Consider the following 14412-nt stretch of genomic DNA (forward strand, 5'->3'; position numbering starts at 1 on the left):
GGCTAAAGAAAATATACTTATTAAGAAAGGTGTTGCAAAATGGGGAAGAGGAGTAGCTAATATAGCAACATCCAAATTTAATAGGCTACATGATTATGGTGGAAGAAAGTTGTAAGTAAATGAAAAAAATATGAACAGATGGGGGTAACGGCCAAGAAAACAAACTTCTCTACTAATTGGCATTAATTGTGTCTTAATATCTATATATCATAAGTTTGCAGATAACTGATGAGAAATGCTTTAGGAAATTAAGAGACTTGGATGTTAATACAATTAAATGATTAGAAGGGCTTTTATGTTATTTCACTAAAACACAAGCTGAATTTAGTTATACCCAATGTTCAATCGTATATCTGTCACCCCTAGCTTTAAATGTCTAAAAGGACATCTAAGTAATTACAACAAAACTAAATTAGCTATAATGACTTGTATTCAATACTCCAATTGCACTTCAAATTCTTACATTCCCAAAATAACCCTACCCTTACGGTTGAAATCCAAAGAATATCTTTACCCTAAACTCATTCTTATATAGTATAAGGATATATATATATATATAAGGATATAAGGATATAAAGGGAGAGATAGGAGTTTGGGATAAATATTTTTCTATCACTTTATATACTTTCAACTTTATCCTTACAAGAAAATCAGTTATTACTTTACAACTTAAACACAAATTGCTAAAATAACTATCTATATAACTATTTCTAATCATAACTAGTTTAAATGCATATTGATAAAATGACTGTCTCTAAATATTGTAACTACCAGAGTAACCATCACATGATGGAAAAAAAAAAAAAAAGGTTAAAATACCCCATTTTACTTCAGTAATGAAAATTTTATGTAAAATTAATTTGCAAAAGGGCAAAAAAAAAGAAGTTTGTCTGAAATGCACCGTTAGCACTAGCACTAGTAGTTGAGCGCCACTTGGTTGGTTGCCATCCCATTGCAAACTGGAAAATGATCTCATCTTATTGGTAGTCATTTGTGACTTTCCACCAAAGCGCAAAATAGTACTCACCAAGTGTGGGACGAGGGAGGAGAGGAGAGGAGAGGGAGATGCTTCTGGACAACGAAAAGTGGTAGTGATGATACGGTTAAATGAATCCCGTGCAAAAGCGGTTAGTGTGAATTTGGTTCTCCATCCCTTTCCGCAACTTCAAGTTACACTCCTCCCTCAAGCCCCACAATATATGCTTCCTTATCTTGAGAGGTTTGATATTCTTTCGGGGAAAATCCTGGTCCAGACTCCAAGTAAATAATACCAATGTTAAAAATGCAAAGCAGCAGTAGTAGTAGAAGTTTGGACTTTGGAGAGAAAGAGATCCTGAACATCATCGGATGTTGAGGCCAGGTACCAGAAACCATGGCCACCTTTTCACCCAATTTAACTGCTTCTTTCCCTCGCCATTTCGCCGACAACAAGGTACCCCCCCTTCATTTGTTTTTCCGGGTTTTTTCCCCACCCCCCCATTTTTGTCATTTCCCCCATGTGTTTATCGTTCATACATATTTGTTTCTGAAAGGCGGAAATGAAAAATATTCAACTTTTCCTCATTATTAGGATATTTATATTGTCAGGATGATGGTATTTGTAATTACTGTTTGGTTTTACGAGAGTTTATTGGCATAAGATTGTCCTTGGTCAGGGTTCCACTTAAAGAATCATAATCTGAAATTGGCTCCTCAAGTTTAATATTTTTTCCCCGTCTTTTGATAGCGAAGGCGAGGGCTCTATTTTGACGTCAAGAACTTGTATATTTGAGGTCGGATGGAAACTTGATGGATTAAGGGATTGGGGGAGTGTTATTATACTCGGGGTTTTCAGTGGATGCTTGAAAGTTGGAAGCTTTCTTTTTTACTGAATATTTGGAGTTCTAAAGCTGGTTTGCGACTTCTTTCTTGAGTTGAACTTGTTTAGTTTAGTAGGATGTATTTACACTCTCAGCTGAAGGAACGCCTAAGTAGCCAAGGAAATTAGTTTGCGGATCAGCTTATGCTTCGCATTGGTCAAATTTTTTTAGAGAGCATTAAGGATAGGAGTGTCTTCAGTAACCTGTAATAGAATCCGGGGATAAGCCTTGGATTGAGAGAGTCACCAGCAGAGGTCAACACTGGACATTTTAGAGGGATTGATGGGACAAGCCTTCAGAGTTTCCTAGAGAAACTGTTGGTGATGTGTTTTTAACGCTGGCATATCAGCATCAGTTATAACTAATGGTTGAAAAAGTTGGAGAGGATTCCTGCTACTCCTTGTTGACAAAGAAAAGGACAATAGATTTGAGCCACTTTTTTAGTATGTGGTCATAGATGGAATGATTCTTGCTGCTCGTTGACTGATGGAGTAGAAATAGCTGGCATTGTTTCAAAATGTCTTCTTGTTTCTTCCATTCTGAAATCGGACCATCAGTTTCTTTCCTTTTATCGATAGCTAAACATAGGTGCCTTCTATCTTTTGATTGCCTGTTGGATATTGATTTTTTCATACTTATTTTCTTCACAGAGATTGTCAAATTAGTCTTGATTTATGCTCTTTAATCTGTTTTGTGTTTACTTTCTTGTCTAACACTATGATCAGTTCTGTTCTAAGAGTTTGCTTTGAAGGCAATTTACCATTTTATGATGTCACATCCAGCAATTGGGAGACATAATGATTAAGCTCTTTTTCTTTATTGTCTTTGAATTGTGCTTTATCTTATTTTTGATGTGTTTGGATGTTCTATGCAGATATGCTGTCTTAGGCCAGAAGGGAAACAGACGAGAATGAGTTTTCTGGAGGCAAGCAACAGAAAAGGCCAAGTTTTATGGGTTGTCAGGTCAGTCTTGGATAACCAGAAGCCAAGCATCCATGGAAATGGAGCAACTGAGTCCACAAGGATTCTTTTGGAAAGACTGTTTGCGCAGACCCAGAAACTGGAAGAACAAATTGGTAGAGATCCTCATCTTCCTGAGATTGCTGAACTGGGCTTAAGCCTTGGAAAGCTGGAGTCTGATATGCAAGCTGCCCTTGCAGCGTTACAGAAGAAGGAAGAAGATCTACGGGATGCAGAGAAGAATGTTTTCTTGGAGTTAAATGAAGTAAACCGTGCAAAGGAGGAGTTGGAGCGGCGAGAGGAAGAAATAGCAGCTGCTAGTTCTAGGAAGGAAAGACTAGAAGAGGAGCTGAGGCAGGCTAATCTTGTCTTAGCTTCCCAAGCAATGGTCATTGAGGATCTTAAGCTTTGTCTTAGGGAGAGGGATCGGCAAATTTTCTCTGCTCAGTCTGCTCTCTCTTTGAAAGAAGATGAAATAAGTAAAATGAGCAATGATTTGATCAGAAAGAGTGAGGAAGTTGCCGATGCTGAATCAGAATTTAGATCAAAGGCGCAGCTTCTGAATGAAGCAAATGAAGTTGTGAGAAGACAAGAGGTTGAACTTCTAGAGCTCCGAAGATCAATTCAAGCGAAAGAAGAGGAACTAGAGTTCATAATGACTTTGCAGCAAACTGAACAGGAAAAACTAAGAGTCATGGGGGACAGTCTAAATAAACAGACTACAGATTGGCTTGTCGCACAGGAAGAATTGAAGAAGCTAGAGAAGGAGCTTTCTAAGCATAGTGGGGAAGCAAATGAAACTCTGGAGGACTTTAGGAGAGTTAGGAAGCTACTTACTGATGTGAGGTCTGAATTAGTTATGTCTCAGGAAGCTTTTGCTTTGTCTAGACAAAGAATAGAAGAACAGGAACAGCTTTTACAAGAGAAGCTTGTCGAAGTTGATGCACAAAGGAAAAGTGTGTTATCTTACATGACGCGTTTGAAGGATGCCACAGTAGAAGTGGAAAGTGAGAGAGTAAAACTGAGAGTTACTGAGGCTCGAAACAAGGAGCTTGAAAGAGAATTAGCCATGGAGAAAGAGCTCGTCACAGAGTTACAGAAGGAACTAAATAAGGAGAGATCTTCTCTAGAACAGGCGCTTATGGACATGGCATCTCTTAAAGAGGAACTAGACTGTAGAAACATTGAATTCGTAGAAACAGAGAATCTTCTTCGTATCAAGGAGTCAGAATTAGTCAATGCTAGATTAGAGATCCAACATTTAGAATCGGAGCTGACTTCTCTCCAGACCTTGCTGGAAGGAAAAGATTCAGAGCTCGTAAGTGCACAGAAGATGTTTGCAGTAGTAAATCAAGAGATAGCTGAGCTGAAAATGCTGATGAAAAATAGAGATGACCAACTTATGGAGGCTACAAGTGCGCTGAAGGAGAAAGAGGATAATGTTCAGACAATACAACATGAATTAGATAGTACCAAGCAGAAATTTTCTGAAGCTGAATCAGTTTTGGCAAAGATTGTTCAGCTCACTAATGACCTTGGAGATGAACAGTGTGGCAGATTGCTTAAGGAGACTGATCGCAAGCTATCATCTCATCTGTTTGATCAATCGGGTGCTAACTTTGACTGGAAAAAAAAGCAGCTTGAAACTGAACTGAAACTGACCAGAGAAAGCCTGAAAGCGAAAGAAATGGAAGTTCTTGCTGCACAGAGGGTTCTAGCAATTAAAGACGAAGAGCTCAAACTGGTTTTGAGTAAATTGGACAACAAAAACATGGAACTAATGCAAATGAAGGAAGAGATGAATCGAGATGGTGCTGAACTGAGGCAACTGTATGCTTTGGCACAAGAAAGAATTGGTGAAAAGAGTATTGGAGACCTGGCAATTGAGAAACTCCAACTGGAGGCAGCTCAGCTGGAAGTTGAAGCTGCAACTAGTGCGCTCCAGAAACTCAGTGAGATGAGCAGAGAACTTCTGAATAAGGCTAGTCTGAGCATTGATGCTGATTTTGATATCAGTATCATGCCTCATAGTAGCTCCTCTGACAACAGGGATAACATTGATGAAAGTGGGTGTCTTGCTAAAGTTAAAACTGAAGTTGCAAACCTTTCAGCTTTGACTGAGCAGCTTCTTAAAGAGGCTGGTGTTAAATAAGGCTAGTCTGAGCACTGTTACTGATTTTGATATCAGTATCGTGCCTCATAGTAGCTCTTCTGACAACAGGATAACATTGACAAAAGTGGTTGTCTTGGTAAAGTTAAAACTGAGGTGGGAAACCTTTCAACCTTGACTGAGCGGCTTCTTAAAGAGGCTGGTGTAGTAGGTGAGTAAAATAGCAAAGGTAGCTTGTGCGTTTGGTGACCAACATCTATGTAGATATCTAACAATTGCTTGGTATACTTTCTTATAGGTTGAGAGTATACTTTCGTAGATTTTTGACAGGGAAATTCATATTTGGCTTGTATGGTGTGATGATGGCATTCAATTTTCTCCTGTTATTTATGGCTAAGGATTCTGTAACAGTCATTGATGTCTTAATTGTTCTTATTTATCTGATGAAGTATGATATCTTCTCAGTTATAAACTTGGTGATAGCAAAGGATTTTGTAGAGTGAATGCAGTCCTTTTGTGGGTCTTGAGTTGTACATTATGCCCATGAACACAACTTGTGTTGCAATACGTTATCCTATCAGCTTGATGGATTTCCTGGAGAAACAATCCATAAATTGTACAATAAAACACCCCAGCTAAGCTGGCCATTAATGATCTCTGTTGCTTTACATTAAATCCAAAATGCTTATCACGACTAGTGCAGATCCAGTTATCAGTTTCTAAACTTTGCAATTGACAGGTTACAGATAAGCACTCTTGAAATTGATATTACCCTTGCGCATTTGAGAATAAAAATTTCTTTGGTTCTGGCGTTACTGGGCAGATTAAATCTGCAGCAATCCGAGAAAGATAACACCAGAAACAATCGGTGTTCCAGGCTGACGATCAGTGTTTAAACTGTCTTGCTATTGACACTGATAAGCAGACACTTGCTTAACTCGTCTGAGCATCAAGCAACCATACTAGCAGTCAGATGCTATGGTATTGAGTTCACAACACAGAAAGGCAAGGATCATACCATACAATACCGCAGCAAGTATCAATCAGTTTTATATGTAGATCACAACATGCAGACCTATAAGAAGGATATAGAATGGGTAGAAAAGCTCTGTTCTGTTCACTATGTTACGAGGTAGCAAAATTAACCGGGATTTCACAAGGAAAAGAGACTTGGGACGCTATAAAAGGAATAAAGGACCAAAAGCTGTGTATTACAAAGGAACCTCGGTGAATTTCTGCAGTTTCAAGCACAATGAAATACCATAAACAACCAGAAGGCGTTAGCTAATATGGACAAGAACTAACAAGAAAAAAAGGCAGCAATAGTTCCAACCACCAAACATATATTTACAACAATCATGTATACAGGATTTGTTTTTGCAAATATAAGCAAGGTTGTGCTTTGAATTCCCTAAGCAAAGGTTACAAATCTGTGGAGCCTTTTCTGGAAAGGGCAAGACTTGCTTGGGCAAGCTGACTAAAGCATGAGAACTACCAAGATGTAGGTGCACTGACACCTTCTCTGAAGATGATGTTTGCCACTTGGGGTGGAAGCCAGCCCGTGTTGCCAGCAGTGTGGCCTTCCAAAGATTGAGCTTCACCTGGTATGACATTAGTCCGTCCCTTCCTTATCTTTGACCTGCTAATCTTTTTGCCAACAAAAAGGCCCAGCTTCATAGCAGTAAATAGACCCAAAGCAATCAGAAGTGGCCGGACTGCCCAGTGAAAATCCTCAACGTGCTGATACTTTTTCACCACTCCAGGAGAAGTGCTAAAAGAAACACTTTGAACTTCAGCTGGATCAGCTAAAAAGCTGCTATTTTCTTCACCAAATGTCAACCTACCAGGAAACCTAACAACAAGGCACCCATTTGGTAAGACTTGACAAATTCTCCCAGTTGCCCACTCACCACCTCTTTTTCGGGGCCATTCAAATCGAGGATTAAATGTATCAGACTTCAGCCTAACAAATTGCCCAACACAGTAAGCTTCTGCCATCTGGAGCTCTGAATATCTTCCCTTCCAAAGTGTCTCCATTCCTATAAATCCAGCAGCTACACTCCCATCACGGTTGATTAGATGAAGGATACCTACTGGCGAATGTTTCTTTCCTTCAGCCTTCAATCGCACCCAATCTCCAGCAGCAAATCCATAACTTACACGTTCCAGTGTAGATCCATTAACCCTTAAGGGGTCATGAATGCCATGTACCCTAACTAAAACATATCCATTTTGGTCACTGTTGAGGTCCAAACCTACTACAGTACCCTCGGGCACCTCCATATTTTCAGGTTTGCATGAGTCTGGTGGTTTTCTTGATCGAACCATGTCACCCACTTGCAGGCAATCCTTCGAGAGAAACCACTCGCTGTAGCCAGTAGAACTTGATTTCTCTGTAATCTTTCTACCCCCAGGATCAATCCAATTTCCATCTTGGAAAACTGCATTCTGTGAGCTGTAAATGGGGAAGCAAAATTGAACAAGCAAATATAAGGACCATTTTCTTCTGAAGTACACCCAGAGGATATTTGTGGGAAACAGTCATAAGCACATAATCAACACAAGAAGTCATACTATTAAACAGTTATGATCTCCTATAACAAAGAGAAATTTTAATTAGCAAAAGGATGCATTTTTTAAGGCAAGTAATCAGCAGTCTAATACTTGATATTCAACCAGAATTAAAAGTGACGCTCACAGCAATAACATGCATGGCAAATAATAGTCTGAGAGCAATGTCAATCTGCCACAAAGTCCAGGAAAAGCATCTGATCTAGTCAATACAGACCTACTGATAGGAAATACTAAGACCTGAAAAGTTGTCCTGAAGACAATCGCACCTGCATTCAGAATGTCTCACTTTCAAGTCCAGAATGACTTCCAATACATCAATGAAAAGTTTACTCAAGTCCTCCATTGCCAGGAAAACTGATGACCAATATTAGGAATTTTAATAATTCTTTAATTCTCTGTATTCGGCTTCCAAAACTAGATTAATTTATACTATGGATCATATGCATGCCTTATAAAACATGAACCTCCAGGATTAAGCATTCATTTTGGTAGTTAAATCCCTTAGTTTAAGCATTTATTCCAAAGCCCAGGAGGTGAATGCTTGAGTTGTTTTTTTTTCCTGAAGTTCAGAAAGCATATTATGAGAAAAAGATTAGATGCACTTTTATTCACTGAACCTTGTATTCCTCTGTTTTAAGAAGAAGTTGAACACGACAAGACAAAAGTGGACCTAAATCATAATACAATTGAAAAAGTATAATATCCTCATAGACAGAGCCATTTGAGGGGTATTAGTACGTAATATAATATATTTTTAAGATTCTTGAAGGTACAAAAGTTTTAATTATAAAGATAATTTTGGGAAAACTAGGAGAAAACCTAATTTTCTAAAACTTGGGGTGGCAGTGGCCAGGTTTAGTCTATGGATATCGTAAACTCACATTCATTTATGATGCGTGAATCAGACTGGCAATTACTATAGAATTCTACTTTCTTCAATTAAATTTAGACATATGAACAAAAATGTAAAGATACAACAGAATAAGAAGAGACAATATACAAAGTCTGAAATCCAAGGCCTGCAATACGACAAAAGCCCTGAACTTTTCAATTTTCATATGACTCTTAACTGCATATAAGTACTTAGAGAATCTCCCGTCAAAGGGCATTTAAAGGAAAAAAAGGAAGAGAAAAAAAGTATCATTTTCAAATTAATGTATAAACTAAACCAGCTGTCCAGCCACAGAAGCCCTGCAAAAAGACATCCTTTGATCGACAAATCCATGTCATCCATGAAATTGCTCTTTTGCCCCAAATGCTTGTAGGGCTAATATAGTTCAGGGGATTAAGCAAGACTGGTTTAGAAATTGCTTCTTATCCTGTGTTTGGTGATAACCCTAGTATCTCAATTAAAGCTTCTATGCCACATATGTAGGATAAAACAATCCCCCAGGAAATAATTTTCACGGGAACATATGGAATCCAGTTTTTTGTTTCTAATTTTTCAATGAGACGAGACTGTAGGAGTGGCTTTATGTACCTTGTACCATTATGCTAAAATTTACTCAGAAAATGTTGCATCAGAAGAAGTTTGTTTGAGGTAAAACATTTGGTCAGATCCATCCGAAAGTTGGTTTGCAAGGACCAATATCTTTTGGTATTATCCTTTTTTTGTCTGAGATAGAACATAAGCAAGCCTTACCACCATGTATAAAAGTACAGATCAGGCCACCTAAGTTTCACACTTTCTCTGATAATATTACAGCTTTCAGATGATGTCTGCTCCTCATTTACATAGTTAATCAATTAAACATCACTCCCAATCTGCCTATATGTAGCCCATGCAATTTCTGCTGATCACTTGGTTTTGGCAGTCTTCAAATGCATTACAATTAAACATGCCTCGAGAAACAGATTCTTGTGCTACATTTTGAACACATGAGAGATTGCTTCCCATAAAAATAAATAGGAGAAATACCTTTTCAATGCATTCAGTATGTCTTCCATTAGAGGACGACTCCTCAAATCATACTCAAAACAACCACTAATGATATTCTGAACAGCAGGAGGAAGACCAGCAGGAATATGTGGTTTTTCTTGCCTTCTCACAACAGACCTGTAAATTTCATCAACTGATTTACCACTCCAAGGTTGCACACCAGTCAACATCTCCACGATGCTGCATGCAAATCCCCATGAGTCAGTCTCAAATGATATTGGACCTCTAACTTCTGGCTGCCACTGCTCAGGTGCCATGTAGTTTGGAGTACCAAGTCTTCGAGTCATCTCCAAACTCAGCAATGGAATTCCAAGCAGTACATAAGGAATTCCAACATCGCCTAGTATAGCATGGTTATTTTCGTTCAGTAGAAAATTGAAAGGTTTAAGGTTGAGAATTAGGATCTCTTTTGAATGCAGCTCCATTAATCCATGTGCCAGATCAGTTCCATACCTGTGCAATAACAACAAAAACACATGACAATTTCTATTTGACAGGTTATCAGTTATCAAAGGGAAAGAAGCCCATAACAGCTGACTTTTGCACATAATACCAAGTATATGTCACCTTAAAACATCATGCAGTGAGAGCTTTCCACCCTTACGGCGGGACATCTTATCACCAATCGAGCCTTCATAGAACTTCATAACAATGCATAACTGGAAGAACACGTGTAGATTATCAGTAAATTCAGAAAAACTTCTGGCCACTAACTCTAAACTGGAACATCAATATTACCTTTCCACTTATCATGGAGAGACCTTGCATCCTACAAACAGATTCTAATTCTTGACACTTGGAGAACAAATCATCCAACCTACGCAATACAACATTAATGGCATCTTCTTTTATAGGATGCAGCATCTTAACAGCAACCTCATGATACTCTTCATATTCTTCAGTTGCTTGATGTCGAGTTGCTAACCAAACGTCACCAAAGGGACCCCTTCCAATTCTATGTCGAAGCTTAATCTTTGAAGGATCAATCCATGGGCTAATCTGATTGGATGATGCAACGACAGTTGTGAGTTGATCAGAATCATCTCCAACAAGCTCAAAGTCAAAGGATGATGTCACTTGACTAGCAGCAATCTTTCCAGCCATCCCCTATAACCAACAAATATATATATATATATCTCTTTCAGCTGATATTGAACCCAAAATTCTGGTTCTTTTCCTCCTCATGTACAAAACAAAAGTAAGATCCATATGAGGTAAGAGAAACGAGTAAAAATGAGATAAAAGAAAAGCAAAAATATCCAAAAACTCCTTAACTGTATTCACTATTCAGACAGAGTGACAGACCCACTAACAGGGGTTTGTTTCATTCATTCTAAATGCAGGTAAGGCTTCATACCAGTTCATGACATGGGTACCGTCAAACTGACATTTTTACTAGTAAAAGTTAACAGATGCTGAAATTTCGATTGTTTTGATTTTCTTTAGCAGTGGGTAGCATAGCTCATCTATTGCAATGATTTGTTTCAGCTATCAAGCTCAAAGTTCTAAATCCAAGCCACAACTTGACTGCTAATGGAGGCAACAAATCACGATCACAAAATCCTCTTTGTTTACGCCTTTAAAAAAAATCAAACAGATGGTTCACACCTCATAATTTTAACCCTACAACGAAAATAAATATCAAGACTAAAAATATCAACTTCTCATCAAGTTAAAAACAAGAAGGAAAAAAACTCCCCAGAAACCATAACAAACTAACAACTTTATACTGTTTACCAAAAGCCTGTGATTAAAGTTCGTTCCTTTTCACAATCATCCTCAGCAACGTACATCAAGTCACAAATTAGCCAAAAAAAAAAAACACATACAAGGCTTACTTGTACAGTGAAGTAGTAGAATTTGCAACTGAAAATGAAGGGGCGAAAGGTGAAATTTCGACGAATTAAGTGAAGGGTTGAGAGAGCATCAGCCAAGAATGATCACAGCATCATCTGGGGCTGTGAAAAGAACAAAACCCAAAAAGAAAAAAAGGTCCCCAATGTTAATAAATATTCTACTAAAGAAAAAAAAAATTATTCTGACTAAAGAGAGAGAGGAGAAACGAGAAATAAAGAGACCTATTGTTTGAGTGCCCAAGTTAGAGAGTATAAATATCACCATCAGTATATTTTTAAAATGAGTAGAATTTGTTAAAGAAATTAGTTAAGTCCTCATTAGTAGGACTACAATTTAGAAGAAGAAGAGGAAGAAGAAGAAGAACAAGAAAAATTAGGAAACGTGTGAAGGCGTCACCTTTGGGAAGGGGAGTGTATTGGTGTCACCACCAGAGTTATGCTGTTTCGGACCGTATACGTCGTTTATACTCTTAGAATTACATTACTTTCTTGTATTTATACTTATGCTATTTTTCTTTTTCTCTCCCAACAAATTTTCTTTGCAGAGAAAACATCCAACTAGATAGTTTATTGTCACCTCCCACCGGTGATCGAGAAGTCCCAAGTTCGAGTTTCTACTCTGCTGGATTCCTCCGCGCACATATCGTGCTTGGGCTGGGTTGGGGCGCCTGGCCGGGTCGCAGGGGATTAGTCGGGTCCCGTAAGAATTGACCCGAACACCCCTGTGTAGACAAAAAAAAAAAAGATAGTTTATTGTCAAGAAAAATAAAAAACTAAGTAGTTTTCTTTGGTCCCCTTAACATTTGTCTCATATGCTAGGTCCTTGTCGAACTTGACAAATTTTGAGTATTCCTTCGAATATTCAAATCTTTTATATTTGTTCTGAATTCTTTGTATTTTAAGAAGCGAAGAAGTGAAAAGAAAATTTAAATTCAAAACCTCTAATTCTTTGAATTTCGAGATATTATAACTTAATATTGTGCAAATTATACTGCATAAAAATTAAATAAACCAAAGTGAATTATTAGTTACGAAGTGTGACAAAAAAAAAACAATGAGGTTAGCGATATTATTGATAAGATAAGCAAAGTAGTACCAAAAAAAAAAAATGGTACTATATGTCTTTGACCTTGAAATAGTGAATGGTTGCAAATTGAATTGGGTATTTTGGCAATTCATATGATTTCCTTCTTTGTCGGTAAAAATAATTTGCAGTATCTGAATAATAATTAATTCCTTTTTGACAAAAAAAAAGAGAATAATAATTAATTCCTTGACATATAACAAAAAAAAGGGCGTCTGAATTTTTTTGTACGTGCATGCATAAATGGAACAACATAAATTGCATCAAAGTCTTAAACAAAAAATGTGACAAGAAAATATTAAGAGAGTGAGCTAAACTAGTGGTGAAGTTAAAGAAACATGATAAGATTTGAAGGGCGTAAAAGTAAATAGAAACTGAAAGTTCAGACCAACAGGCCCAGTTAGTTTTTACCGTTCTGCTGGCTAGATTTTGCCAATGAAATAAATTAAAAGCTGGCATTGGGTGGAGGACTGCACATAGAGCTCGAACCGAGTATCTCATGTTTGAACTCTGTTCGTTAAGCGATTTGAACAACATTCGTGTTCGTTTGTTAATTTTCGAACTCCAAACCTGTGTTTGTATTCGGTTCATTAAGTAAAGTTTATGTTCGAGATCGAGTTCGTGTTCGGTTCGTTTTATATTAAACGAGCCGTTCACGAACATGCTTGAAATGCTCGAATCCAAATTATTTTAAGCCTTAAATATACCATACAAATCATTAATCATTCTAAAAAATAATTAAAACACTAAGTGACTAAATTCTATTATTCATTAACTATATAACTAATATTAACATAAAAATAACAAATTATACCCTCCAAATATAAAAGTCTAGCCATAAAATTAACCCTCAAATTTGTCAAATGATAATAATACCCATGTTCGTGAACGTTCGTTAAAACTCGCGAACATGCTCGTATTTGCTCGATTATTAATCGAACAAAAAAATTCGTTCGTACTCGATTCGTTTAAGGTTTTGAACGAGTCTTTCATGAACATGAACGTGTCAAAATGAACCGAGTTACCGAATAGTTCGGTTCGTTTAACAGCTCTAACTTCACAGTCAATTACATTGTGTTTCTTGCAATAGCTAATTCTTTCAATAAAAAAAAAAAAAGCAAATTCTAGTGACCGATGCTATCCACATTTTTATTTATTTTTTAAATAAATGTTTGTTTGTGATTTTTTCCTAGTAGAGGAAGGATGAGATTTAAGAAACGAGGAGAAGAAATGATAATCTGAATTCAGGAGCTGGGGTCTCGACCATAACTAATAAATTTAGGCCTTCTCAGCCACTGATCTTCAATACCTAAACGAATAAACCAGTTTTGCTTCTACGTAGAGGGGAACAGAGCAAACATGCATTTCAGAGTACACACTACTAAGTCACTAATGGACAAAAGTAGATAATGGTATTGATTTGCATTAAGTGGTGACAAAATCTAGACAGCTGAATCAAGAAATTCATGTTGTTCATGATGATTCAGATCAATCGCACGCAAAGTTAAACTAAATGCAGAAAGCTAATGAAGCTGAAGAAATGGGACAGCATTAATAATATGATATGCAGGCAGGAAACCGGAAGAGAGCCACCAGAACAAATGCTGAAGAAGTGTGTATTATCCCCAGGAGACACCAAAATTCATAAAGTTGAAAGTCCATCCATTCATAAGCAATCAATGAAAAGGGAGGAATTGTGGACAATCTCATCACTGAGAGAACCAGTATGAGAATCAAGAGCCTTGACAATGGTGTCTACCTTCTGCTCTTGAAAAATTAGCCAAGGCCTTCTTCAACTCTTAGTTTAGTTTTACTTTCTTCTACCTCAGCCAGCTTTTGCTATACTCGCAGCTGAATCTCTTCCTTGCTGAGGCCTTAAATCTGATTTTCTCGACAGCTGATTGACAATTGGATCCTCTTCATTGTTCAAAACAATCCCACAAGATCAGATGAAAAGCACAAAGCTACAAGATAAGGAGGAAAAAAAGTTAATTGACGATTTCTGGGCTTTTAGATTTTTCCTAGGTAAT

General features: G+C 37.4%; 2 protein-coding genes across 3 annotated transcripts; one reads left to right on the forward strand and one right to left on the reverse strand.

Moving 5' to 3' along the window:
- Positions 1-1030: 1030 nt before the first annotated feature.
- Positions 1031-5462, forward strand: LOC113779866 (early endosome antigen 1-like). Its single transcript, XM_027325629.1, has 2 exons — positions 1031-1432; positions 2734-5462. Exons 1-2 carry the CDS (start codon positions 1373-1375, stop codon positions 4969-4971), a joined length of 2298 nt encoding a protein of 765 aa, XP_027181430.1. The 5' UTR covers positions 1031-1372; the 3' UTR covers positions 4972-5462.
- Positions 5463-6230: 768 nt separating this feature from the next.
- Positions 6231-11738, reverse strand: LOC113781393. Of its 2 annotated transcripts, none has more exons than XM_027327314.1 (6): positions 11696-11738; positions 11281-11400; positions 10181-10549; positions 10010-10101; positions 9422-9895; positions 6231-7384 (listed from the first exon to the last, which is right to left on the reverse strand). In XM_027327314.1, the coding sequence occupies exons 3-6, from the start codon at positions 10544-10546 to the stop codon at positions 6421-6423; spliced, it is 1896 nt and encodes a 631-aa protein (XP_027183115.1). In that variant the 5' UTR covers positions 10547-10549; positions 11281-11400; positions 11696-11738; the 3' UTR covers positions 6231-6420. The 2 variants fall into 2 exon arrangements, with proteins under 2 accessions (XP_027183115.1, XP_027183114.1); XM_027327313.1 differs by lacking the exon at positions 11696-11738 and adding an exon at positions 11521-11652.
- Between the last annotated feature and the right edge of the window lie 2674 nt (positions 11739-14412).

Source organism: Coffea eugenioides, chromosome 8 (assembly GCF_003713205.1).
Source record: "Coffea eugenioides isolate CCC68of chromosome 8, Ceug_1.0, whole genome shotgun sequence".
Classification (NCBI taxonomy): Eukaryota; Viridiplantae; Streptophyta; class Magnoliopsida; order Gentianales; family Rubiaceae; genus Coffea; species Coffea eugenioides.